Source organism: Physella acuta, unplaced genomic scaffold (assembly GCF_028476545.2).
Source record: "Physella acuta isolate Inbredline_101_S28 unplaced genomic scaffold, ASM2847654v3 ptg000952l, whole genome shotgun sequence".
NCBI classification, from domain to species: Eukaryota; Metazoa; Mollusca; class Gastropoda; family Physidae; genus Physella; species Physella acuta.
The window spans coordinates 249,313-276,854 of NW_026732469.1; the positions used below are offsets into that span (position 1 = coordinate 249,313).

The 27,542-nt window shown below is 36.4% G+C and overlaps 2 protein-coding genes across 2 annotated transcripts; one reads left to right on the plus strand and one right to left on the minus strand.

Moving 5' to 3' along the window:
• Positions 1 to 8,790: 8,790 nt before the first annotated feature.
• Positions 8,791 to 11,460, minus strand: LOC131953786 (uncharacterized). The gene is made up of 4 exons (XM_059317155.1): positions 11,308 to 11,460; positions 10,296 to 10,452; positions 9,027 to 9,286; positions 8,791 to 8,937 (listed from the first exon to the last, which is right to left on the minus strand). Exons 1-4 carry the CDS (start codon positions 11,458 to 11,460, stop codon positions 8,791 to 8,793), a joined length of 717 nt encoding a protein of 238 aa, XP_059173138.1.
• A 4,058-nt stretch (positions 11,461 to 15,518) lies between these two features.
• On the plus strand, positions 15,519 to 26,939 carry LOC131953796 (uncharacterized). The gene is made up of 2 exons (XM_059317169.1): positions 15,519 to 15,601; positions 26,161 to 26,939. The coding sequence occupies exon 2, from the start codon at positions 26,174 to 26,176 to the stop codon at positions 26,600 to 26,602; it is 429 nt and encodes a 142-aa protein (XP_059173152.1). The 5' UTR covers positions 15,519 to 15,601; positions 26,161 to 26,173; the 3' UTR covers positions 26,603 to 26,939.
• Positions 26,940 to 27,542: the final 603 nt, after the last annotated feature.

Genomic DNA, 27,542 nt, shown 5'->3' on the forward strand with positions numbered 1-27,542 from the left:
ACCATAACGGGGCTTTGACCATAAGGGTTTGTCCATAGGGAGTTTGACCATAGGTGTTTTCTCAGCAGAGGGTCTTTGATCACAGGTGGTTTGTCAACGGGTGTTTGATCACAAGCGCGTGTCCGGCTTTGATCACAGGTGTTTTGTCCATGTAGCATCTTTGATCAAATGTTTTATTTGATCACAGGAGGTTCATCCAATGCTGGCGTTTGATAACAAGTGCTTTGTCCATATATTGTAAGGATCAATTTTAAAAGTTGTGTAATTATATTTTAAATCGTAACAGGATGTAATAATATTAATAAACTTGTTATATGTCGAATTATTTGTGTTCCATGTATATTTAAAATAAATTCTATGAGGCTTAGCACCAGCCATTCTGTGGAGACTACAATATCGTTCTTGACTTTTTTTAGTACGTTAATTTCTATAAATGGACTCCCAGGAGAAACATGTATAAAATCGTATTAACTGTATCACAAATTTAAAACAAATGACAATTTATAATTTCTATTTTAATATCTATATATTTTGGTTAACCCCCACCGGGGTCAAAGCCCCGTTGTGGTCAATGCCCCTATGGTCAAATCTATATGGTCAAAGCCCCTCTGTGGTCAAAGCCCCGCTGTGGACAAAGCCACTATGGTCAAACCCTCTATGGTCAAACCCACTATGGTCAAAGCACCTGTGGTCGAATCACCGAGGACTGATTTTAATTAGGTTTAGGTAACCTTTCTTGTAAAATATGGAATCCATTTCATTCAAAACTCCACTCTGTTTATTAACCCACTGAAACTCAATACCAACTTAAAAAAAAACAGTTTGGTAAGTCAGATATTGCTGACAATATTTATAATAAAAGTAATTTTGTGATGTTGTAAAAATATATAAATAATTACAAAGAAACTAAACAAGCTAACAATTATCATCTTTGTATGAATTACGTTATAGAAGATACACAATTGAATATAAAAGAAGGATATAGACCAAAATATCAATAAATGTGTTTTTATGTATTTGTTTGACGAATTAGCTGCACACACAAGAAATAGAAAAAAACTCAAATTTATTCGTGTAATGTCAGTCTTTAGATTTTTTACCTGCTTTATAAAAACGACAATATTGATGATATTGCCGACGGAACCAAAGATAGTCGTTGTGTACATGATGATCGTAAGCAGGATGATGTCAGCCATCTTTTTTTCCTCATCGGTCATCAAGGGAGAGAACAGCTCAACACTGCTATTGGCCATAGTAAAAAAATGTCTGTCTCTAAATTGCTTCAGTGACTAATACTTTACATTACACGTTTTCAAACCTTTGTTTTATTTAAACATATACACAGCGTAGCTTATTTGTCAATTATTGTCTATGAAGTGAGTGAATATATTTAAAAGAAAATGTAGTGTGCTTAAAAGGTTGTTTTTTTCTGTCAATATGTTTGTCAATAAGCAAACTAAGAAAATAGTAATAGCTTGTTGATTTCTCAATTCAGGAGAAATGTTAGTTGATAGCCTTAGGCAACTTTTTTACTTGCTCCGACAACATAATTTCGCAGCAAACGATCACAGATAATAATTTTCTCTTCTCTAACCACATACATTTTTCTTTGATGCTGGGCAAGTGATTGTCAATTATGAAATCATACGCGAAAACAAGAAAGAAGGCAATCTAAAGTAATTTATTTCAGTTACTCGACAAATTAGTATGAATGAAAAGGCAACCGAAGAAAATAATGTTGACTATATTAATCGTCACGAACAATAGATATTTATTTTTCTCCTGGCAATATTAGAATTTTTTGTGTCTTATGACAAAGTTGACGATCGAAGGGAAATTCAAAACAAGAAGGTTGTCAATTTAAACTAATTGATTTGGATCCCTGAAAAATTCGTTATCGGAGAACAAAATAAAGCAGCAGTCATCTCCCCTTATATTTTCTCGAATATTCTTATACTAGGCATACTGCCTAGCTTCGCTTAGGTTTCCAAAAAAAAAAAAAAAACTTTTGAGAATTTTAATAATTTATTAATCGGTGATTGGCTGTTATGTGGAATGCTAAGGACCTAGGTTTAATAAAATGTTAGAGTAATTTCATGTCTTGGAAACATAGGTGGAGTATTCGCAAACTTACTACTCGCAAGTATAGTAGAACTGGAAAGGCTTCCTTAATAATATCAATCAAATATTATATTACATTCACTTTTGCAATTAATTTTCACATTTTCAATACAATAATAACCCAATTGATAAAGAAATATGTATTTAAACGAATGCTATTCTTTTTTGTTTTTTGTTCGTTGTTTCTTTTAAATAGTATTTTTTTTTTAAATAATTACTTTAAAAAGTTACCTGACCTGAACATAAATCAAATGACTTAGTCTTTGTTTATTTTTTCACAAACAATTGTTTATGTAAGAAAATACGGCATCTGGACACATCTAACGATCCTATTTTGTTTTTCCGACGGGAATAATGTTTTTCTGTTACCCTCCAGGGTCGGTCTAGGACCTCACAAAATATTAGGGAGATCGTTTCACTCGCGGTCATTTTAGGCCTCGTCGAGGGCTTTAAGTCCGACCAAAAATATAAGGTATACAAGGTGCCGGTCAAGGAGGTCAGTTTTGACCCTTTATTTGTGAACTTTGCGTCAACCGGCACCGGCCCCCGTGTTCTATTGCCCCAAGGGTGGAGCCTGCCAAATTTGAAGCGCCTGCGGTGCTGGGAAGTGCGCTATTCGGCACCCGACCACTTAAATATATATATATATATATATATATATATATATATATATATATATATATATATATATATATATATATATATATATATATAACACTTAGGAAAAGCAACTCGGAATACATAACATTTTAAATTAATTTTTTATTACATAAACTTTTTAAAATACAATAGAATCTTGTAGAAAAAAAATTATTGCGCACCAAGTGAATAGCAAACGATGTGTGTATAATACTGCGGAATACTAGTACTTTATAAATTAATAAGCGTTTTTTTATAGAAATCGGAAAAAAAAATTCAGCTCTATGCCCAGCCATTAGGAGAATAAATTAACGTAAAAAAAGGTTTAAATCAATGTCGGTAAGAGCCATTTTGTTTAGTTATCCACTGGTTAGTATTTCGTTTGAAATGTAGTTGACATAGAATGCGACTAAAAATTATAACGTTGAATCTCGAACAGTAGCTAGTTCTCTCTAAAAGACAGTTATCTGCCTCTACCTAATTTGTGAGCAACGTTCATCCGAGAAATTAGCCAACAGAAACATTTTACCATCGTCCGTTAGCCGGATTATCGGATTGAAAACTTGATGTTTCAGCATTTCCATCAAAGAAGAGGTTAGAAAATTAGCTTTAAACACTCATTATTTGTGAGCTACTTAAACGCTTGTAAAAAGCAAAGAAAGCTCAAAAATGTTGAACTAGTATTGTAAAATGACATGTGTTACTTATGTTGTCAGACGATTATCTGCCCATTAAAGCAGCCGTCCATGACAAAAATTTACAGAAAAAACTTAAAGATCGTTCTAAATCTTGCTATCTCTCCTTAGTTTCAAACCAAAACTCACAGATTGTTAGGATGATCGCGTCTAGCTAGTTATCTTCCCTTCTAATATTCCCCTTTAATCCGTTTAATTAAATTTTAATGACTTATAAAATGTTGCTGCTTTTTAATAGTTAAAAATTGAGTTACAAAATTTGCCAAAATCCACACAAAAAAAGATACAAACATTCTGATATTTCGAACTAAATAAAATCTTGTAAAAACAGAAAGCGTCGAAAGAACATCAACATTGATTTTAAATTATCCAACTTCTCAATCAATATATATATTGAGGTTAATCACTGTGAGAGCATTGAACTCAAGTTATTCTATCATATTCCGATATTTAGAAACTGAACTGTGGTTGTTTTTCTTTTTTGTTTTTGGCTATTACTACGCGAGAAAGCAATATTCTGTAGCATATTACCATCCTAAAATAATTTTAGGCGCTTTTGTGATCACGACGTTATTCACAGCCTACTTGATTAGTTAAATATTTGTTCGGACTTGAATTTTGGAACGCTCTAAAACTTTAAAAAAAAGGCTAGATCTCATTTCAATTATTTAAAAAAATTTGAATCCAAAAAACATTTTATTCTGTGGTACGAGATTATTACAGGAAAATAGTTTTAAATCTAATATATAAAGTTGAAATGGAATCTTTGGTTCTGTGGCGGACGGACCCTTGGAAGACATGCAAAGAGTAAAAAATTTGACTTTATCGCCACAGTGTAATGTTCTTAAAGTGTTCACTTTTGAAATAAAATAAAATTGATAATTAAAAAATCTTAATATTGATATATTTTAAAATAAATTTTCATTTTTCAACTAATCATTTTGATTGACATAATGTGAAAAAACAAAAATTACAATAAATGTACTACCCTTTACAAAAGTTCCCATTTCGTTTGAAAAAGTAGACAAATTACGTCGCTTCGTGCCAAATACACATGTGACTTGAAAAAACTAAATCACGATATAAAATAAAATAAATAATTCTAAAATGTTTGTTTTTATTTTTGTTTTGTTTTTGCGTTTCAGTTTATTTTTGCGCTTCAGTTTGTTTTTTAGTTTGCGTTTGTGTTAATGTTAATGTTTACTCTTGCGTTTATGTTTGCGTTAAGTTGAACTTTGTGTTTGTGTTTTTGTTTGCGTTCACGTTTGTGTTTACTTTCTCTTTTTTCTCCTTTTTTTGTGTTTGTGTTTCCGTTAGCGTTGTGTTTGTGTTTGTATTTACGTTACGTTTACGTTTTAGTTGGCGATTGTGTTTTTGTTTGTGTTAATGTTTACGTTTGCGTTTTTGTTCGCGTTTTTTTTAGTGTTTTTGTTTGCGTTTTTGTTTGCGTTTGTGTTTGCGTTAGTTGTTGTTGTGGTTGGTGTACGGTTAAGGGATTGAATTATATTCTATTTTATTGCTAATTACTTTTGATTTGATGCTCATTTGAATTTTTATTTTTTTACAGATATAAACTAATGGAGATTTTGACACTGTAACAAGTGGCCAACCCCATCTTGTTAAGTTTTTTAGGTTACTTTGAGGGACTTGCATATGTAATAATGGACATTAATCCAAGTCTCTATCTGAGTTGCTTATACTTGATAGTCACTAATGTAGACACATGCACTGGTGTTGTCACATGTGTTATCAGATGTTAGGTAATGTCGTAATGTTTTACGGGGAATTATGTCTTATTGTATTTTATTAAGGGAGACCATGTATGATCATAATATATCAAGAGATATCATATATTATAGTATATTTATGGAGACCATTACATTACATTATGTTGCTACGGAGATTGTGTCTTATCATAATGTATCAGGAGAGATCATTTCATATCAAATCGTTTTTAGAGACATTATGACATATCAAAATGTATCAGGGGAGGTAATATCATATTATATTGTATCAGGGGAGACAATATCGTATCAAATTGTTTCTAGGGAGATTGTGTTATATCATGATGTATCAGGTGATATCATATCATATCAAATCGTTTCAAAATCATTTTATAACATCTCAGGGTAGTCAATATCATTTAATACTACATCAAATGAGATTATGTCGACCATGTCATATTGTAGTCACCTTATGTATCTATAATGTAGACCAGGGGTCGACAACCTTTTGAAACGATAGAACCAAAAGTCACAATTTACTAAATGTCCATGTTTCTAATGAGCCACTCACATTTTTATTTTAATATTATAATATAATATTGAAATAAAAATGTGAGTGGCTCTTTAAAATTATATTTGATATATTTGATTATGATCATATATATATATATATATATATATATATATATATATATATATATATATATACAATTTAAAATAAAGAGCTTTAAATATGAGATAACTTCATCCATATAAAAACATACACATGTTTTGCAGAAAAAAAAATTAAAGTATTTTATCCAGCTCTGCAAGAATAATAAAATCAGTAGCCAAATTATATAGCCTTAAAAACTGAATACTATTTAAAATACTTTGTTTAAACATGGCTCATAACTTGTTGCTTTCAGTTTCATGCCTGCCTCTAGATTTTTCTTTGTTACTTGGCTTCTTACTTATCTTTTATATTATACTCATGCAAGAAAATGCTTGCTCGCATGAATATGTTGACCCGAAGATCATCAGCATCCAAATGTCAACTTCTTCTCCTTACTGTAGCATTCTGGAAGACTATTCCTTGCGTCAAATATGAGTACCTCAACTCACGACATTTCTTTTAGAGCTGTCCAGTTGTGCAACGAAACGTGCTTGTTTTCAGTACCTCAAAATCTCCTAATTTGCTCTTGAGTTCAGTGAACTCACCACTTCACAAATGTTTGGTTTTCAAATCCAGCAATTTCATTTGTAGAGAACCAGCATCAATTCCAAATAGCCCAAAGTTAATTTCATGTGTTTTTGTGTATGAGAATCTACTATGAACGTCAGAGTACTTGCATTTGTTTTGAATTGCTCAAATCTTTCAATGAAACCATCCTTCATTGTGTTTATAGAAATGCTGCAGTGATTCAAGCAAATAGTAGCATTAGTTTTATCACGATATTTTTTGTTCAGATTTTTCGAAAAAAAGCAATTTACCGCTCTCCGTGTCTCCAACCAAATGAAGTAATTTTTTTTTTCGAAACAATCTTCTTCAAGCAATGCATAGGCTGGGTTTTCCTTTCCTTGCAGTTGTAGGCTACATTTAGCTCGTTTAGTTTCTTTGTGATAACCACCATGAAGTTGATTGTTTCAATTCGGAATGGACAATTTAAAAGGAAGTACATTGAAAATAGGGAGTAGCTAAATATTCTAATAGACTAGCTAGTGTTTATTATTATATCGTTCATTACCAAGGGATGCAGAACAATATTTTTATGAGTTTTGAAAAAAAATAAAAATTAATATTTGTGCATGGAGCTTAAGAGCCGCATCTCGATATTAAAAGAGCCGCCTGCGGCCCGCGGGCCGCAGGTTGCCGACCCCTGATGTAGACTCTCTAAGAAAAATAACATCATCTAATTATGTAAGAAACTGAAATAAACTTTACGTATTAATTTTATATTTTATTATGTTGTTGTTTAAGTGCGTTTACATTTTGTTAAAAGTTGTTCAGTAAGTTTTTTTTTTTTAAATACGGCTTTAATTTTATTTAAATATTAGAAAAAACAATGTATAATTCTTTCTAAACAGATTGTAGTTTGATTTTAAAACATTATTCAGCCCAGGAGAGCTTAATTTTGTGTACATGTAGTGTTTTACCTTGATTGTATCTTGTCTCTTTAAGCTGCGATAGAGGGAAAGCTAAAAAGTATCGAACGTAAGGCAATACCAGCATCATATAGGTTTATTATTTTACTTTTCATGCCTATTTAAAAAAATATTGTATCTTAAGAGAAATATCATTTTTAAAATATGATTATCATTTCATTTTAATGCTATAAATCATTGTTTTACTACCAATGAGTTGTTTTGGAATAGGGTAACCACAGACAACTATGTAAACATTGATAAACTGTGTAATCATTGTCATGATGTGTAAGTAAATAAAATAAGTATTAAAACAATTCTAATAGCAAAATTTTAAATGCACTGAAAATAAAAAAATGCAACTAATTTTCTTTCATACCCTTTCGGTATGCTGGCTAACGGGCCTAACAATTTTAGTAAACGACACTAAACCCCATCTTAAAGTAAAGTTTCCCTTTCAAACCTGACGGTCTATGGGGCAAGTGAAGTAGAGTTCACTTGTTTCTGTGACCTCGGCACATGAAGAGATAGTGTGGTCAGCACTATGCCCAGCCGCCTTTACTTTCCCTAACGTGAGTTAGGTACCCATCAGAGTTGGGTGGACTCAAGGACGGCCTTCTGACTTTAACCCGGATTCGAACTCGAGACTTACGGGTTAGCAGTCCAGCTTTCTACCGCTAGACGACTCCGTCCCATCGTATGCATAGTTTATCGCACTATTTAAAACGAACGTAGGCGCCATAGTGCTATCGGAATAGCTCGGGGTAACAAATAGCATCCTACATGGGCGCTGGAGGACGCGCCTAATTTGTCCATCGTGGGTTGAGTATATAGCCTTTTTTTAGAAACGAACGTAGACGCCATAGTGCTCACATGGGAGCCTGGAGCGCTTTGGGTCATGAAGTGGCCAGAACGCCGGCGGCTGCGCCTGTCAAAGTTTCAACGCTGAATATAGAACTACCCCTTACTATTTATGCAGGACGCAATCGAGATTTATTTTTTATATAGCTTACAGTACGACATAGAGAAAAATCAAATTTTGTTGTGTGCAGAAATTGGATTGAATTAAATTGAAAAAAAGGGGTAAAAATGTTTTAATAACAAGCTTTTTTATATATTAACTCATTAAAAGAAAAAAAAATTCTTGTAATATATGATATTACATTACATTTTAAATAATAATAAAAAAAATCGTTGTTATCTTCAAAACTATTTATAGATGTGTCCAATATATAATATAGTGACCCAAGGTTTTTTTTTATAGCATGAATAAACAGTCAGCGATAGTATGGTTTTACCTACAGCAGGATTTGAAGAGTTGTTTAAATGTAGAGTTATAATTGGCACTCATTTTGTAGTAAATGAAAATGTTAACAGAACAGTAAATAGCCTCTAATTCAATTATTACTATAAACACGCACAGAAACAAATTATAATTTGGCCCCGTGATACTAAATCTAGAGTCTGCTACCGAAGTAGCCACAACGCTACAACAGCTTGGGATCAAGCAAATGAAGAAAGTACATGCGATGGTCAAAACCATCTTGACCAGCTTCTTGTCCCTCGCAGATAGATGCTCGACCGTGGACTTCAGTGTAGATTCCATTCGCCATTTTGATTTTTTCTGCATCTGTCTTATAATGAATATCGTGGAAAATAATTCGAATAAAATGGACAAACCCTGCAACGCAACCCCGAAAAAATGAACGTAAGTATCCACTACTTGCGCGGACTGGTCGTGGTGGCTTTCTAGTCGAGTGATATTCAGCTGAACGTTGAACGTGGCGACAAGGTGAATTTCAAGTTGATACGGAGACAAGCCCACAAAAACACAGACGTAAATACACACTATCACAGCGACTGTTTTGGATGCTGTGACGTAGCGTTTGATCTTGAGGGGCATGGTGACACACAGACATCTCTCTATGGTGATGAAACTGGTGATCAACCAGCTGACTCGGACAAACATGGCGTGCGGCAACACTGGCAAAAAAATTGAGAGTATAAAGTAAACTTGGAGCCATGCAATAAAATAACATACAGGTTCACAAATAAGCAAATTCTGCTATAATTGATTTTATATTACTTTATCCCGCTCCTATTTTTCTATGAAAGGGTAGAACTTCTTTGAAGTTACTATGATTGAATGGTATTATTATTATATTTAGAAGGCTCCGTTTTTAAAATAAGAATACTCAAATTCAAAACTATCCCAATGAAATTGAATTTCGAAATAAATAATTTTAAATTAAAGAAAATATTTTTCTTTAAATATTCATAAATATTGTATTTATTCCTATTTGTGAAATTGGAAAATGCAACAGCTGTAGAAACTACGGAAAAATAGTATCATTTTTAATATCATTATCAAAATTCAATTAAATATATGAACACTTTTTTCTTATATATCTATGGCAGATAGAATAGAGTACATATAATTTGTTGTTAAGTTAAGAACAGTATCCATTAGAGCTGGGTGGGCTCTGGATATTATGCAGTATCAAATCCAAACGAAGATTCAAACTCGAGATCTACGAAATAGCAGTCGAGCGCTGACCAAGATGTCCCATCTGATAATATAATTTAAAGTCTCCAGTTCAAGACATGAAAGAACGACACCCTAGCATCATTCTTCTTCTTCGTTCTTAATTTTTAGTGTTGAGACCATTGACTCCGATTTCAGCCTGCTTTTGTATTTGGGTTTACTTCCATAGCCTTTGTCCAACCAAGAACAAACTCCAAGACAGGATTTGTTTGATTTCGGAGTTCTCTCCTAGAAGAGTGGCTGTCCCCAGCTAACTAGCCTCATCTGCCCGAGGGATTGAACTCGAGAATTTTGGTTTAGCAACCATGATTTTTAACCGACTCGAACACGCCGACCCCTTCCTAGACTCTGATAACATAACGTCTCCAGTTCAAGACGTGAATGAACCAACCTCCTAGCATCTGATAACAATGTAAAATCTCCAGTTCAAGACATGAATGAACCAACCTCCTAGCATGTAACACACATCGTTCATGTTGAATGGGGCGTCCGGCCAGTTCTTGGATATGATCAAAATTATCCCATCAGCCACCAACGTCAGCAGACTGCCCAGGTCAGATAAAGTTAAGGCCATTAGGCTGATGTTCACTGTTTCCTGGAATCCCTGGAACAATTAAATAAAGTTAAAATGGCAATCTAAATACGATCGGAACACACAACCAGATCCGCAACAGAACCATATCAACCACACAACAGTTTGAAACACTCAACCGTATCAAGCAAAGTCAAATTAACCACAGAACAATAACCACAAAACTATATCAACGACAACCATATCATCACAACCTGACCAACCATACAACTACGTTAAAATTAACGACATAACCACACAGCTATATCAACCACTAAACAATACAAACCTAACACCCATACCAATCTCACAATCCGACAGCCTACACAACCCAAACACATATTTGTATCAACCGCACAATCGTATAACCCACACAACCATATCACCACACAATCCATCTAATTAAACGCAGTCAACTACAAAAATACAGAACTTCATTTTCAAAGATATAAATTTTTCTCTGCATAAAATAAACACGTGAAATAGTCTTCGACTGTTGGAACTCTTCAATATATTCTAGCGATTGTACCGTAACATCAAAACACATGATTAAGCGAATAATCATACAACAATCATACATTGTGGGACGGAGTGGTCTAGCGGTAGAGAGCTGGACTGCATACCCGTAAGTCTCGAGTTCGAATCCGGGTTCAAGTCAGTATACCGTCCCTGAGTCCACCCAACTCTGATGGGTACCTAACTCACGTTAGGGAAAGTAAAGGCGGCTGGGCATAGTACTTACCAGACTATTTCTTCATATGCCGAGGTCACAGAAACAAGTGAACTCTACTTCGCTTGCCCTATAGACCGTCAGGTTTGAAAAAGGGAATCATATGTTTGTCACACATATATGATGTAAATGATGTTTTTTACACATCAAATCCCCACCTGTTTGATGAACACAATGATGTTAATGATGTTAGCCACGGACCCCATGATGCTGATGACGAAAATGATGACAGCGAAGAAAAGGATGTCGATGATTTCTCTCTCGTCGTCTATCATAAGAGCCAAGCTCTGATCAAAGCTGGAGTTCCACATCTGTTATGTTGTTGTTGTTTGTGTTGCTGTTGTTGTCTTTGTTGCTGTTGTTTTTGTCTTTGTTTGTAGCGTTAGAAATATGTTGTGTTATTTATTTAAATCAGAAATACAGCTATACATTATCTTTCTCCATTTATTTTAAGGTTTGTTTACGTTTTTCTTCTCTTTAGGTATACAAATGGCATTTATTTATTAGTTTATTTTTATTTTTATTTTATATTAACATTATTGTTTTGAATTAGCATAATTCTATATTGTTTCTACACCGAGTTTTTATCATGTTTATTTTAGTCCAAGCTTCATATAATACTTCAGTTTATTTTTCATAAGTTTTTTTTTATTTTTATCTTGTTTCCTATTTTATAACATTTTATGCACACGTAGCTCTCTATTAGCGCTACGTTACTGGGTTATTCTTTAGACGAACTTGGTATCCCAAAAATGTGGAAAATAATTTTAAACATTACTAAAACCAAAATCTCTAACCATCTATTTTTAAACATTGTATTTAGTTTACAAATTAAGCTAGATTTTAGTAAAATAATTACAAGTAATCTCTTTTACATTCGTAAATCTAGCAAACTGTCTGCTTTACCAAATACCCAAATCTTATAGTTTCGTAGATCTCATAGTCAAGCGTACACATCAGTTCTCATTAACGATCTATTAAGTTAATTAGGACTTGCATTTGGTAGTTAATTTCTTCTTTCGGTGCTTAAGTACTATATACCCGAGTCAAATAACTGTATTTAGTGAAGCATTGAATAATTAATTACATACAATTATCGGCAGGCAACCCTATCATCAGTGTCGTACAAAAATAGCTAAATGGTCTATTTAATTCTAATTAAACTTAGCATGTATTGCAATGATATGTGATTAATTTTTAATGAAATAATCAATGAATAAAAATAATTAGTAGACTATTAGATGCGATTTTATATTTTTTTCTTACTTTTATTTCTTTCATCACATAGAATTTTTTTTTAAGAATCTCAGAAGAGCAATCAATAGTCTGTATCATTATACATTCAGACGATACACATGCCTTTGTATTTGAGTGTAAGATTGTAGATAACAGTACATGTAGAACTCATGCATTTTAATGGCAGCAGCCTTTTAAAAATGTTTCGGATATTTTCGTAGATTTAATATGGAAACTACTTACTTATTACTTTGGAGCCCCTGCGGAGCAAAGGTTACTTTAACGCCCCTGAGGGGAATAGATTACTTTGGAACACCTATGAGCAAGGATTACTTTTTAGCCCGTGAGGGGCATAGATTACCTTGGAACCCTATGAGCAATGATTACTTTTAAACCCCTGAGGAGCAAAGGTTACTTTGGAACCCCTATGAACAAGGATTACTTTTGAGCCCACGAGGAGCAAATGTTACTATCTAGCCAGTGTGTAGCAAAGATTACATTAGAACCGCTAAGGGGCATAGATTACTTTTGAGCCCCCGAGGATCTAAGATTACTTTCTAGCCCTTATAAGCAAACAGTTTTAATCTCCGCGTGGTCGAGTCGGTAAATCTCATGGTTGCTAAACAGGAAAAATCTCGAGTTCGAACCCTCGGGCAGACGAGGCTCGTTAGCTGGGGACCGCCACTCCTCTCTAGGAGAGACAACTCCAAAATCAAACAACTGCTGCCTTGTAGTTTGTTCTTGGTTGGACAAAGGCTATGGAAGCAAATCCAAAAAGAAAAGCAGGCTGAAATCGGAGTCAATGGCCTTAATGGCGAATAACCAGTTGACACGTATACTTAATTGTGTTGGATGTGGTCCCTTCCAACACTAACTTTAAACACCGAGATAAGGAAGAAGAAGACTCTCCGCGGGATTGAAGACTACTTCGCCCTTGACGAGTAAGATTACTTTGCAGCCCTTGATGAGCAAGATTACTTTAGAGATTACAAAAAGCTGCAGCTACGCTTCTCAAGCGGATTATTTTAAGGGAGATATCTGTAACCGCAGCAGTCTTACTTCTACTTCAGTTGTCAACCTCTAGGATTGGTTAGGTCGGCCGAATTTGCTTTCTCCCCGTGGCTTCTGTCGATCGCCTGTTGCTTTGTGTTTTACCATATGTGCTCGTTGGATATTTTATCTGGCCATCTTATATTAAAGGGCTTATCGTAAACATATGGGGGGTTTTTTCGCCTTAATATTTATATTAATTAAACAAAATTTAAAAAAAAAACTAATACAAATTAGCGTTTTTTAAAGTAGAAACCCCCATGAGATAAATCCTACCTCCCCTAAACTAGATCCTCCCTCCGGCAAACTCACATACTCGAAATCGCCATCTTTCTGCCCACCCTATGTTGTAACTCCCATTTTCTCAAAATAAGGCCCCTCTGTCAAGTAGCCCCATTCTCTACCAACCCCCCCCCACCCCCTCCTGCAATCACCCAATCACCCACCATCCACCCCCACCCCTTGCAACTTATAAAAAAGCCATATAGAAACTAGACAAATGTCAGGGTGTAACAGGTTTCTCATTACATACACCTTGTGAGCACCTCATTCTCATTACTTACACCTTGTGAGCACCTCATTCTCATTACTTACACCTTGTGAGCACCTCATTCTCATTACTTACACCTTGTGAGCACCTCATTCACATTACTTACACCTTGTGAGCACCTCATTCACATTACTTGCACCTTGTGAGCCCATCATTCACAAATTCTATCTAACAACATTGCTTGACACTTATCGATTCCCCCCCCCCCACTCCCCACCCCACCTCCACCATTAATTCTAGGTTTCATCAAACTAATAAACAACGAGTATTATTGGTGGTTGGTGACAGGTAGGATAATACACTACGGGATAGGGGTGGTAGACGTTGTGGAGATGTAGTAGGGTTAATGAACTGGGCTAATTAACGTTATAGCGTTGTAGGTCCACGATTGGCTACGAGGTTGTTTGAGTAAGACAGGGAAGAGAATGGGGGTTTGGGAGAGTGGAGGTAAAAGAGAGATGGAGGGAGAGAGAGAGAGAGAGAGAGAGAGATAGGATACTTTTTCTCGTCGAATAAATTGTTGTAGTAACTTCGACATTTATTGTTTAATATCTTCTGTTTCACACACATTTACACGTAACATACACATTCCCAAAAATCAGTTCTGTATTTAGAGTTTATTGTGTAATAATGTGTTTTGTGATTTTCTTTTATTGATATTCATACGCTTTAACCATACACAACCGAGCGTAAACATTCTCCCAAACACACCCACCGACACATACAAAAACATAACATACACATTTCTACATACATAATCTATGTATACTCTCACAAATACATAGCTACATATGTATGTACATATACCACCCGCATTTGGACCAGAATACAATTAGCTTAGAGAATCTGTCTATATTAAACTAGAATACAATTTGTAACAATTGAATAATGTCCGCACGTGTAGCCTAAGTTGCTCACCAATGACATCAATGATTCTCAAACTCTATCGGACTGACTTGACTAATTCATTTAATTTATTTAGATTAAGATAATATTAAATAGAAAAGTTTTCTTTTATAATAACCGGAAAGTCTGTTAAAATCTGTGGGGTGCTTATATTATTAACAAGAAACCTGTAGTTTCATCATTAGCTTTAGATGACGTCCAAGGATTTGATCCTTATGGACATGTTTAGCCACCTTCAACCCCCATCCATCGTTTTATAATACACCCGAGGTTTCGAACGCCTCCTAAAACCATCCCAGCAGAGGCGCAGCGAGGGGGGGGGGGGCGGGGGGGGGCGGACCGCACCGGGTGATAGCATTTAGGGGAGGTGACACAAAGGCTAAAAATACCAAAATATATAGAGAAAAACTTGAGGGGGGGGGGGGGTGCAAATCGAAAATTTGAAAGTTTGTCCCCGGGAAGGGTCGCTACGCCTCTGGGGGGGGGGGGGGGGGTTGACACCATTAATTGCCGCACCGGGTGACACCCGACCTCGCTACGCCACTGCATCCCAGCACAACCCTCAGTGAGCTACCTCAACTTGTGTGAGAACCATTGCTCTACAGTTTGGCATACACGTCGTATCCTTTTAAAATTAGTCATTACATTGAGTGCAAGCTGTTTTGACGTACTCCGTACAACGTTATCTAAATACTGCTAATCATTAAAAGGTATGTATGTTTTTATTCAATGTAACAATATTTAAATTTGTGTGTGCTAGATTTGACAATTACTTAACAATCTAATAAGACTTCTATGAGTTAAGTTTCGTTTTCAGACTTGAAGATTCACGGGCAAATGTACTAGAGGTCATAATTTATGTTTCTTAAACTTTTCTTATAAAAGGATTGTGTGGTCAGCACTATTCATACACGACTTTACTTTCCATAACTTAAAGCATGCACACTTATCAATTTTATATAAAAGGACAGACGAACTTCACCATATCTTTTTCTACTAGAGCCAAAAGGTTTTTACCTTGTTTAACTTAGTCTTAAGGGTGATCTTTCTCTTCGCTGAACCTCTCTTCCAAATAACTTCTCACCAGGCCTGAGAATAGAATATATATATATATATATATATATATATATATATATATATATATATATATATATATATATATATATATATAAATGCATATATATATATATATGTATATATATATACACACACATTATGGTTGTGATGATATAGTATATATATATATATATATATATATATATATATATATATATATATATATATATATATTTATTTATATTTATTTATATATATATATATATAAATATATATATATATATATATATATATATATATATATATATATATATATATATATATATATATATATATATATGCGTGCGAGTGTGTATAAAGAGAGAAGAGAGAGATAAGACAAAAAAGAAAGAGAAGCCAGTTCTGTAGAATAAATGAAGACATGCGACGTGGTGAGTGAACTGTTAAGAGGCTGGCTACCAACAAGGTTGTAAAACTTGAATAGCCCCCCCCCCCCCGTCACTGACAAATCACATCTGGTGCCGACACCTCAACAGCCGTTATGCTCCTGTTTTGTGTCAGTGTGTGTCACTTACGTCGTTAATAAACAGCCTCAGCCTGCTTTTATTTGTTTTGAAGTCTGCACTTGTTTTAAAAGTAAGACAACCCTCACTCGACGTCTGTCGAAAGAGAAAGACAGCTTGGTTGAAGTATGTCTGAAGAGTAAGACTGATATCACAAATAATTATCATTAAAAAAGTTTTTAAAAACCCGCGTTTTCTGATTGAACTAAAAAGTAGAAAATAAATGCTATACATCACAATAATGCAAGCGATCACTCTACTATAAGCGACGAAAAACGTGGGGCGCCGAAGTAAAAGTTTTTTTATCGGTCATTGTTAATATAAGATGTAAAAGTTATATTACTATTGATTAAATAATACTATTGAGTTTTATTAGGGAGCTTGTAGAGAGTCAACAGTATTAGAAACTGTAAGAAAATCATGGCGCCCCACGTTTTTCTTCGCTTATTTATATGATTTATTTTGATTTAAAATTGTTATGGATAATATAAGAAAATTGCGCTTAAATTGTCACTAGACTTTTTATTCTTTTGTTTTGTCTTGTTGCCACAGTTGTGCCAAAGTGAAGCCAGAGTTGGTAATAATATCATCTAAAGGGCTCCATTCCTGTTTGATTTTCCCACGTTTTCTTTAATTAACTTGCTTTCTCTGTTTGTTTGTTTGTTTTTCCAATCAAATCTTGCGATCGAAATTTCTGGCACTTCCCAGTTAGCTAGCGCGCTGAAATTTTCAGGGAAGCTTTCTTTTGAATGACCATAGAATATTCAATTGTTATTATTACTAAATTGATCAATGGAAACATTTTATTGAGCATTTTAGACCGCAATATAATCTATATATATAATTCTCCTCTGCGAGCCATTAGAAAAAAAACGAGCGACGCGTAGCTCGACTCTCTCTTGCCGCGCGCAGTGAACCGAACGATCCCACGTCGCGACAGGCTTAGGGGCAGATAATTTAGTTTGAACCGACTTTAAACTTACAGGAGGTAACTATTACCACTGGTGGCCAGTTTGGGGGAGACGATATGGTCGAGTGGTTGGGCACACGATTGCTATCCCACTCGACACGGGTTCAAATCTATGTGTTCTAGTCAGTAACCAGCCCTCGTCCTAACCGCTATCAACTAACCTCTGACAATCATTCACTTGCGATTGAGACCGAAGAAGAAAGGGTCTCTCGTTTTTTACGAGTTGTCTTTTTACGAGTTGTCTTCGTTTACCCAAAAAAAGTGAAAAGATAAAATCGATAGCAAGATTTCAATGCAAACAAACAGACAAAGACTAAAAAGTAGAAAATAATAATCATTAAAAAAGTTTAAAAAACCCACGTTTTCTGATTGAACTAAAAAGTAGAACATAAATACTATACATCACAATAATGCAAGCGATCACTCTACTATAAGCGATGAAAAACGTGGGGCGCCGTGAATTTCTTACAGTTTCTAATACTGTTGACTCTCTACAAGCTCCCTAATAAAACCTCTCCCTTTAGGATGTTTTAGGACACGAATAAAATGACTGCAGCACAAGGAACAACCTCTCCCTTTAGGATGTTTTAGGACACGAATAAAATGGCTGCAGCACTAGGAACAACCTCTCCCTTTAGGATGTTTTAGGACACGAATAAAATGGTTGCAGCACTAGGAACAACCTCTCCCTTTAGGATGTTTTAGGACACGAATGAAATGGCTGCAGCACTAGGACCAACCTCTCCCTTTAGGATGTTTTAGGACACGAATAAAATGGCTGCAGCACTAGGAACAACCTCACCCTTTAGGATGTTTTAGGACAAGAATAAAATGGCTGCAGCACTAGGAACAACCTCTCCCTTTAGGATGTTTTAGGACACGAATAAAATGGCTGCAGCACTAGGAACAACCTCTCCCTTTAGGATGTTTTAGGACACGAATAAAATGGCTGCAGCACTAGGAACAACCTCTCCCTTTAGGAAGTTTTATGACACGAATAAAATGGCTGCAGCACTAGGACCAACCTCTCCCTTTAGGATGTTTTAGGACACGAATAAAATGGCTGCAGCACTAGGAACAACCTCTCCCTTTAGGATGTTTTAGGACACGAATAAAATGGCTGCAGCACTAGGACCAACCTCTCCCTTTAGGATGTTTTAGGACACGAATAAAATGGCTGCAGCACTAGGAACAACCTCTCCCTTTAGGATGTTTTAGGACACGAATAAAATGGTTGCAGCACTAGGGACAACCTCTCCCTTTAGGATGTTTTAGGACACGAATAAAATGACTGCAGCACTTGGAACAACCTCTCCCTTTAGGATGTGCTAGGACACGAATAAAATGGCTGCAGCACTAGGAACAATCTCTCCCTTTAGGATGTTTTAGGACACGAATAAAATGGCTGCAGCACTAGGAACAACCTCTCCTTTTAGGAAGTTTTAGGACACGAATAAAATGGCTGCAGCACTAGGAACAACCTCTCCCCTTAGGATGTTTTAGGACACGAATAAAATGGCTGCAGCACTAGGAACAACCTCTCCCTTTAGGAAGTTTTAGGACACGAATAAAATGGCTGCAGCACTAGGAACAACCTCTCCCTTTAGGATGTTTTAGGACAAGAATAAAATGGCTGCAGCACTAGGAACAACCTCTCCCTTTAGGATGTTTTAGGACACGAATAAAATGGTTGCAGCACTAGGAACAACCTCTCCCTTTAGGATGTTTTAGGACACGAATAAAATGGCTGCAGCACTAGGAACAACCTCTCCCTTAAGGATGTTTTAGGACACGAATAAAATGGCTGCAGCACTAGGAACAACCTCTCCCTTTAGGAAGTTTTAGGACACGAATAAAATGGCTGCAGCACTAGGACCAACCTCTCCCTTTAGGATGTTTTAGGACACGAATAAAATGGCTGCAGCACTAGGAACAACCTCTCCCTTTAGGATGTTTTAGGACACGAATAAAATGGCTGCAGCACTAGGAACAACCTCTCCCTTTAGGATGTTTTAGGACACGAATAAAATGGTTGCAGCACTAGGGACAACCTCTCCCTTTAGGATGTTTTAGGACACGAATAAAATGGCTGCAGCACTTGGATCAACCTCTCCCTTTAGGATGTGTTAGGGCACGAATAAATGGCTGCAGCACTAGGAACAACCTCTCCCTTTAGGATGTTTTAGGACACGAATAAAATGGCTGCAGCACTAGGAACAACCTCTCCCTTTAGGAAGTTTTAGGACACGAATAAAATGGCTGCAGCACTAGGAACAACCTCTCCCTTTAGGATGTTTTAGGACACGAATAAAATGGCTGCAGCACTAGGAACAACCTCTCCCTTTAGGATGTTTTAGGACACAAATAAAATGGCTGCAGCACTAGGAACAACCTCTCCCTTTAGGATGTTTTAGGACACGAATAAAATGGCTGCAGCACTAGGAACAACCTCTCCCTTTAGGATGTTTTAGGACACGAATAAAATGGTTGCAGCACTAGGGACAACCTCTCCCTTTAGGATGTTTTAGGACACGAATAAAATGGCTGCAGCACTAGGAACAACCTCTCCCTTTAGGATGTTTTAGGACACGAATAAAATGGCTGCAGCACTAGGAACAACCTCTCCCTTTAGGAAGTTTTAGGACACGAATAAAATGGTTGCAGCACTAGGAACAACCTCTCCGTTTAGGATGTTTTAGGACACGAATAAAATGGCTGCAGCACTAGGAACAACCTCTCCCTTTAGGATGTTTTAGGAAACGAATAAAATGGTTGCAGCACTAGGGACAACCTCTCCATTTAGGATGTTTTAGGACACGAATAAAATGGCTGCAGCACTAGGAACAACCTCTCCCTTTAGGATGTTTTAGGACAAGAATAAAATGGCTGTAGCACTAGGAACAACCTCTCCCTTTAGGATGTTTTAGGACAAGAATATAATGGCTGCAGCACTAGGAACAACTTCTCCCTTTAGGATGTTTTAGGACACGAATAAAATGGCTGCAGCACTAGGAACAACCTCTCCCTTTAGGATATTTTAGGACACGAATAAAATGGCTGCAGCACTAGGAACAACCTCTCCCTTTAGGATGTTTTAGGACACGAATAAAATGGCTGCAGCACTAGGAACAACCTCTCCCTTTAGGAAGTTTTAGGACACGAATAAAATGGCTGCAGCACTAGGACCAACCTCTCCCTTTAGGATGTTTTAGGACACGAATAAAATGGCTACAGCACTAGGAACAACCTCTCCCTTTAGGATGTTTTAGGACACGAATAAAATGGTTGCAGCACTAGGGACAACCTCTCCCTTTAGGATGTTTTAGGACACAAATAAAATGGCTGCAGCACTTGGAACAACCTCTCCCTTTAGGATGTGCTAGGACACGAATAAAATGGCTGCAGCACTAGGAACAATCTCTCCCTTTAGGATGTTTTAGGACACGAATAAAATGGCTGCAGCACTAGGAACAACCTCTCCTTTTAGGATGTTTTAAGACACGAATAAAATGGCTGCAGCAATAGGAACAACCTCTCCCTTTAGGAAGTTTTAGGACACGAATAAAATGGCTGCAGCACTAGGAACAACCTCTCCCTTTAGGATGTTTTAGGACAAGAATAAAATGGCTGCAGCACTAGGAACAACCTCTCCCTTTAGGATTTTTAGGACACGAATAAAATGGCTGCAGCACTAGGAACAACCTCTCCCTTTAGGATGTTTTAGGACACGAATAAAATGACTGCAGCACTAGGAACAACCTCTCCCTTTAGGATGTTTTAGGACACGAATAAAATGGCTGCAGCACTAGGACAAACCTCTCCCTTTAGGATGTTTTAGGACACGAATAAAATGGCTGCAGCACTAGGAACAACCTCTCCCTTTAGGATGTTTTAGGACACGAATAAAATGGTTGCAGCACTAGGGACAACCTCTCCCTTTAGGATGTTTTAGGACACGAATAAAATGGCTGCAGCACTTGGATCAACCTCTCCCTTTAGGATGTGTTAGGACACGAATAAAATGGCTGCAGCACTAGGAACAATCTCTCCATTTAGGATGTTTTAGGACACGAATAAAATGGCTGCAGCACTAGGAACAACCTCTCCTTTTAGGATGTTTTAGGACACGAATAAAATGGCTGCAGCACTAGGAACAACCTCTCCCTTTAGGAAGTTTTAGGACACGAATAAAATGGCTGCAGCACTAGGAACAACCTCTCCCTTTAGGATGTTTTAGGACAAGAATAAAATGGCTGCAGCACTAGGAACAACCTCTCCCTTTAGGATGTTTTAGGACACGAATAAAATGGCTGCAGCACTAGGAACAACCTCTCCCTTTAGGATGTTTTAGGAAACGAATAAAATGGTTGCAGCACTAGGGACAACCTCTCCATTTAGGATGTTTTAGGACACGAATAAAATGGCTGCAGCACTAGGAACAACCTCTCCCTTTAGGATGTTTTAGGACAAGAATAAAATGGCTGTAGCACTAGGAACAACCTCTCCCTTTAGGATGTTTTAGGACACGAATAAAATGGCTGCAGCACTAGGAACAACCTCTCCCTTTAGGATGTTTTAGGACACGAATAAAATGGCTGCAGCACTAGGAACAACCTCTCCCTTTAGGATGTTTTAGGACACGAATAAAATGGCTGCAGCACTAGGACCAACCTCTCCCTTTAGGATGTTTTAGGACACGAATAAAATGGCTGCAGCACTAGGAACAATCTCTCCCTTTAGGATGTTTTAGGACACGAATAAAATGGCTGCAGCACTAGGAACAACCTCTCCCTTTAGGAAGTTTTAGGACAAGAATAAAATGGCTGCAGCACTAGGAACAACCTCTCCCTTTAGGATGTTTTAGGACAAGAATAAAATGGTTGCAGCACTAGGAACAACCTCTCCCTTTAGGATGTTTTAGGACACGAATAAAATGGGCAGCACTAGGAACAACCTCTCCCTCTAGGATGTGCTAGGACACGAATAAAATGGCTGCAGCACTAGGAACAACCTCTCCCTTTAGGATGTTTTAGGACACGAATAGAATGGCTGCAGCACTAGGAACAACCTCTCCCTTTAGGATGTTTTAGGACACGAATAAAATGGTTGCAGCACTAGGAACAACCTCTCCCTTTAGGATGGTTAGGACACGAATAAAATGGCTGCAGCACTAGGAACAACCTCTCCCTTTAGGATGTTTTAGGACAAGAATAAAATGGTTGCAGCACTAGGAACAACCTCTCCCTTTAGGATGTTTTAGGACACGAATAAAATGGCTGCAGCACTAGGAACAACCTCTCCCTCTAGGATGTTTTAGGACACGAATAAAATGACTGCAGCACTAGGAACAAACTCTCCCTTTAGGATGTTTTAGGACACGAATAAAAAACGCATGTAAATTTATCAAGTACTAATAATATTACGCACTATTATGCACTTTTTGTTTTGGCGTTCGCTTGATGCGCAATTCTTTTTCTATGAGATTCTATTCTATTTTATAAAAGTTTGAGTATTTAAAATGGATTAAAAAACATAACTATACCCCGAGTTCCCATCCCCTGTTGTTTTATATAAGAATATAAGAATATTCGAGAAAGTTTAGGGGAGATCACTCCCGGTTTATACTTTCTCGTATACAGAGTATAGAGAAAGTATTGTAATTCTTGCACAAAATTCACATGAAATTTTGACAGTTTCCACAGTTTACTTCTCAGTACTTCATAAACGGAGTATAGGGGACTTATTTTAATCAGGCAAAAATTCTAAATCCAGATTTATTAAAATTTCGGCGTTTTACGTGATCTTGTCGGAAAAACTGGACTTTGCAATTCTGTCCGGATGTGTGGATGTGTCTGTAAACACGATAACCTGAGTACCGTTAAAGCTAGGTGGATGAAATTTCATATATAAGTATTATATACAATTTGTAGATCATTTTCAACTTTTCAGCGATTTCCGATAACCGGAAGTGGAACTTTTCTAGTTTGAATTTTTGAAAAGCCTATAACTGGAGTACTTTTTTAGATAGATAAATGAAAATTTCACATACAAGTAAAAGATATAAATTTTAATACTGAAATAACACACGGGAACAACTACGTTTGTCTTCGTTCAAAAATACGCTATGATAAAATAAAACTGCTGTTACCGGATCAAACTAATCAAGTCTCTATGTTCATGTGCTATTGATGGAACAGAACACATTCAACTGTAAATATTGGTAATGCTCAATCTATCACTGTAATACAAACTGGGATGCACGCCATGAGTCCAGGGACAATGGGCAGGATTCATGACACTTTTATCTCAAGTCATGTGGAATGATTCATTCTTTGTTGAAATAGAAGCATCTTGTCTGTGTGTCTGTGTGTCTGTGTATGTGTCTGTGTGTAAACACGATAATTTGAGTACCGTTACAGCTAGGTGGATATATAAGTATTTTACCAACATCGTAAATCCGTATCAACTTTTGAGCGATTTACGACAACCTTAAGTGGTACTTTTTCTACTTTGAATTTTTCAAAAGCCTATAACTTGAGTACTATTTCAGATAGATAAAAAAATTTCACATGTAAGTAAAAGTTCTAATTCTCTATCTTCTGTCAAATTTTGAGTAATTTCCGTTGACCAGAAGTAATAATTTACGATATTTCCGATTTCTCAAAAAACGCATGTAAATTTATAAAGTACTAATAATATTGCGCACTATTATGCACATTTCATTTGGCGTTCACTTGGTGTGCAATACTTTTTTTTCTACGAGATTTTATTCTTTTTTAAAAACTTTAAGTATTTAAAATGGAGTTCCCATCCCCTGTTGTTTTATATAATTAAGGATGTTCGAGAAAGTTTAGGGGAGATCACTCCCGGTTTATTTTAATTTGTTTCCATAGCCTTTGCCCAACCAAGAACAAACTACAGAAGATGTTTGATTTTGTAGTTGTCTCTCCTAGAAGACTTGCTATCCCCATCTAACGAGCCTCATCTGCCCGAGGATTTGAACTCGAGACATTTCGGTTAAGCATCCACGAGTTTTACCGACTCGACCACGCCGATTCCCTAACATCTAACCAATATGTACTCATTTTCATCATGATTATATGTTGTCCCCACCCACTACCACGACACACACACACACACTAACAAAACACAGGCGAGATCCAACCGCTACGTCAGTAGCACTAAATATATGACCGTTTAGTTTAGGCCTATAGAAGTTTCCGACCTCTGCCCCGCGATCTAGCCGGGTACCAGACGGTAAGACGATGTCCTGCGTCTGGTGGTGGGGGAAGTAAAGCCTGGATAGAGCCTACGGATGGATAAGCGACCATCATGTAGTGTTTCAAACCAACATCTCAGTGAGACTGATTCAGTTCACAATTTGCCATTTAGTTGGAGTTCACTACGTCGAGACCTCCCTGGCTAATGGGAGTCAAACTCCTGAGCCTGTATATCCGTGTCACGATAGTTATTGTTCTGTAATTCAAGTATTTATATTGGGCATGAGAAAGCTGGAAATGCAGACTAACCTTGAACAAACGTAAATATCCATGAGAATATTATAATGTAGTTACAGAGCAGACGATAAAGACTGTTGGCACTCGTTTGATTATAGACGCAAAAAGAAAACAAAGAATATCAAACCACATTATGTAGGAAATTATCAATAACATACAGGGGTTAAACTAGGCCCAACTAAAACAGTAAGAACGGTATAAGCGTAAAAAAATCCACACCTCCATCCTCTTAGATGTCATTCATTTATGAGGCCCACAAAAACTTGGATTTCCACAGGCGTCCATTTAAAGAACGTCATCCCTGGCCTGTAAACCCGATATTAATGTTCCCTGAAAGTAAAGGCCTATAAATGTTTTTAAAAGTTTAAATCATACAGTATTCACACCAGATGCATGTCATTTTATGTGTCAGAATTCGACCGCTGTTTTTGTTTTTAACTCTAAAATCAACCCAATTTATTGTTATAAGCAAACGCTGTCCGGGCTGGTATTTATACTAAAGTGTGTGCTCGAGTTTGATATTTTGATCAAAAATTGAAATAAACTTGTCATTCAGATATTAAAACATTGGCTTTTATAGTAAAAAGAAACAAAAAATCCAAAGATTTCACTTTAAAGGGAAATTAACTATGATTGAAAAAGGAAATTTGGGGGCCCCTAAAAATCGGGGGCCCCTGGCTGCAGCCCCCTAAGCACCCCCCTTAATCCGCCACTGCACAGATCATGTACCTATTACATAATACACAATTTGACATTTATGACCACCGCCACAGTTGACGTTATTGATGCACTCTTGACGTAATGTGTTGTGTACATTTGAATATATTTGTCTATCATTATTTTATTTATTATAAAAATTATTATATTTTCTTAGTTTACTTTTAAACCTTAATAAATTATGTAAATGACCCTACCAATATAATATTGTAATATCGGAAACCATCGCTTTTAGGCTTTAGGTCAATGATTGGGGATAGGACTATGCCAAGAGTTGATATTAGGTTGGGTTTAGTATTTCTGTTTGACTTTAGGGTTTGGTTAGTGGCTGAATCATTAACGTCGACAATATAACTTATCCAAAAAAATTTTCCATTAAATCAATTTTAGTAACTTTTTAAAAACGTAGTTTGTTCTACAATTTGCCCTTTCTCTCTATTTACCAGAATCTCTACCATCATGCCAATGGGATCTGAAGGTGTACTCACGAGCTTGGTGCTGCTTGGTCTCGTTGCATTGTCCGTCTGCAGGACCTCGCCCTTTGACCCAGAAGAAGAGATCAACGACTTCCAGGACGACCTGTCTAAAAGGTCATTTCCGGGAGACGCCTCCCCAGACCCGCTCCTCCTCGCGCTGAGAGCGCATGCGCATTCACTGCGCCAGCTGGAGTCGGCCATTTTAGAGCAGAAAAGATCCTTGACCAGTGGTCAGTACAGCTCGTTTCCATCTCGGCTCGATGACGACACGGCGTATCAAGGCATGCAGCGAAGGGCGCTCTATAGGCCCCTTGGGTACGCGCCCGCCGCTGTGAGGCTTCAGAACAGCTACTCCAGCACCGCCAGACCTGAAAATAGAGAAAGAGTCCACGAGCCTTTCCGTAACGGTTAAAGTGGATTGAGACGTTTAACAGCAACAACAGCAAAAAAAAAAAAACCAGCAACAACAACAGCAGCAGCAACAACAGCAACAACATTAACAACAGCACATCATTTAGCTTAGTCATTCATTGGCATTATGACGGCATGAGCACACGTCGAAGAGAATCTGAAAATCTAAAACAAAAAAAAAACATTTAAAAATTTAGGTTTGAATGTATTGTTTTTCTTACACAATATCGTCGTGGTTGTTAGATTGACATTTTTAATTAATTTATTTTAATTAGCCAATTAAATAATCTCTTGTAATCGCATAATGATAAGATTGTTGCAAAAAATAAAACAAATCTCCTTTTACAATGTGTCATATTAGCCATTTCAGAAAAAAACAAATTGTCAACGGCTGGTTGTTTGTGTCATCAGTTGTTTGTTTTCCTAATCTTTGTTTTAGTGGCTGTTTTAGTCATCGGTGGTTTTATTGTCCATTGCACATTTTCGATAGATGGTCAACAAATCGATAGATTTAACAATGTCGCGGCTTCTTTTTTTGTCTACAGTGTATATCTCTACGGTCATGGCTTTATTTTATGCCTGACTCAGTTTCCCTTAGTCAGCACTCGGGTTATATATATATATATATATATATATATATATATATATATATATATATATATATATATATATATATATATATATATATATATATATATATGTCTAGCTATTAACACTCTACACACGGAATCAAACACATTAGCTCGTCAAAATTATATTTAAAAAAAAACTACTACTAACTTAAACCAAAATTTGTTTATCGATGTAAAGGTCTTATACGTTTGAGAAAACGCTTCTATATATGTTCAGAAAATATTTTCAAAAGGGGGGGTCTTTTAAAAATATTTTAGCAATTTTAATGATAAAGTTATGAAAGTGATCACAATCAAACTTTAACTTCA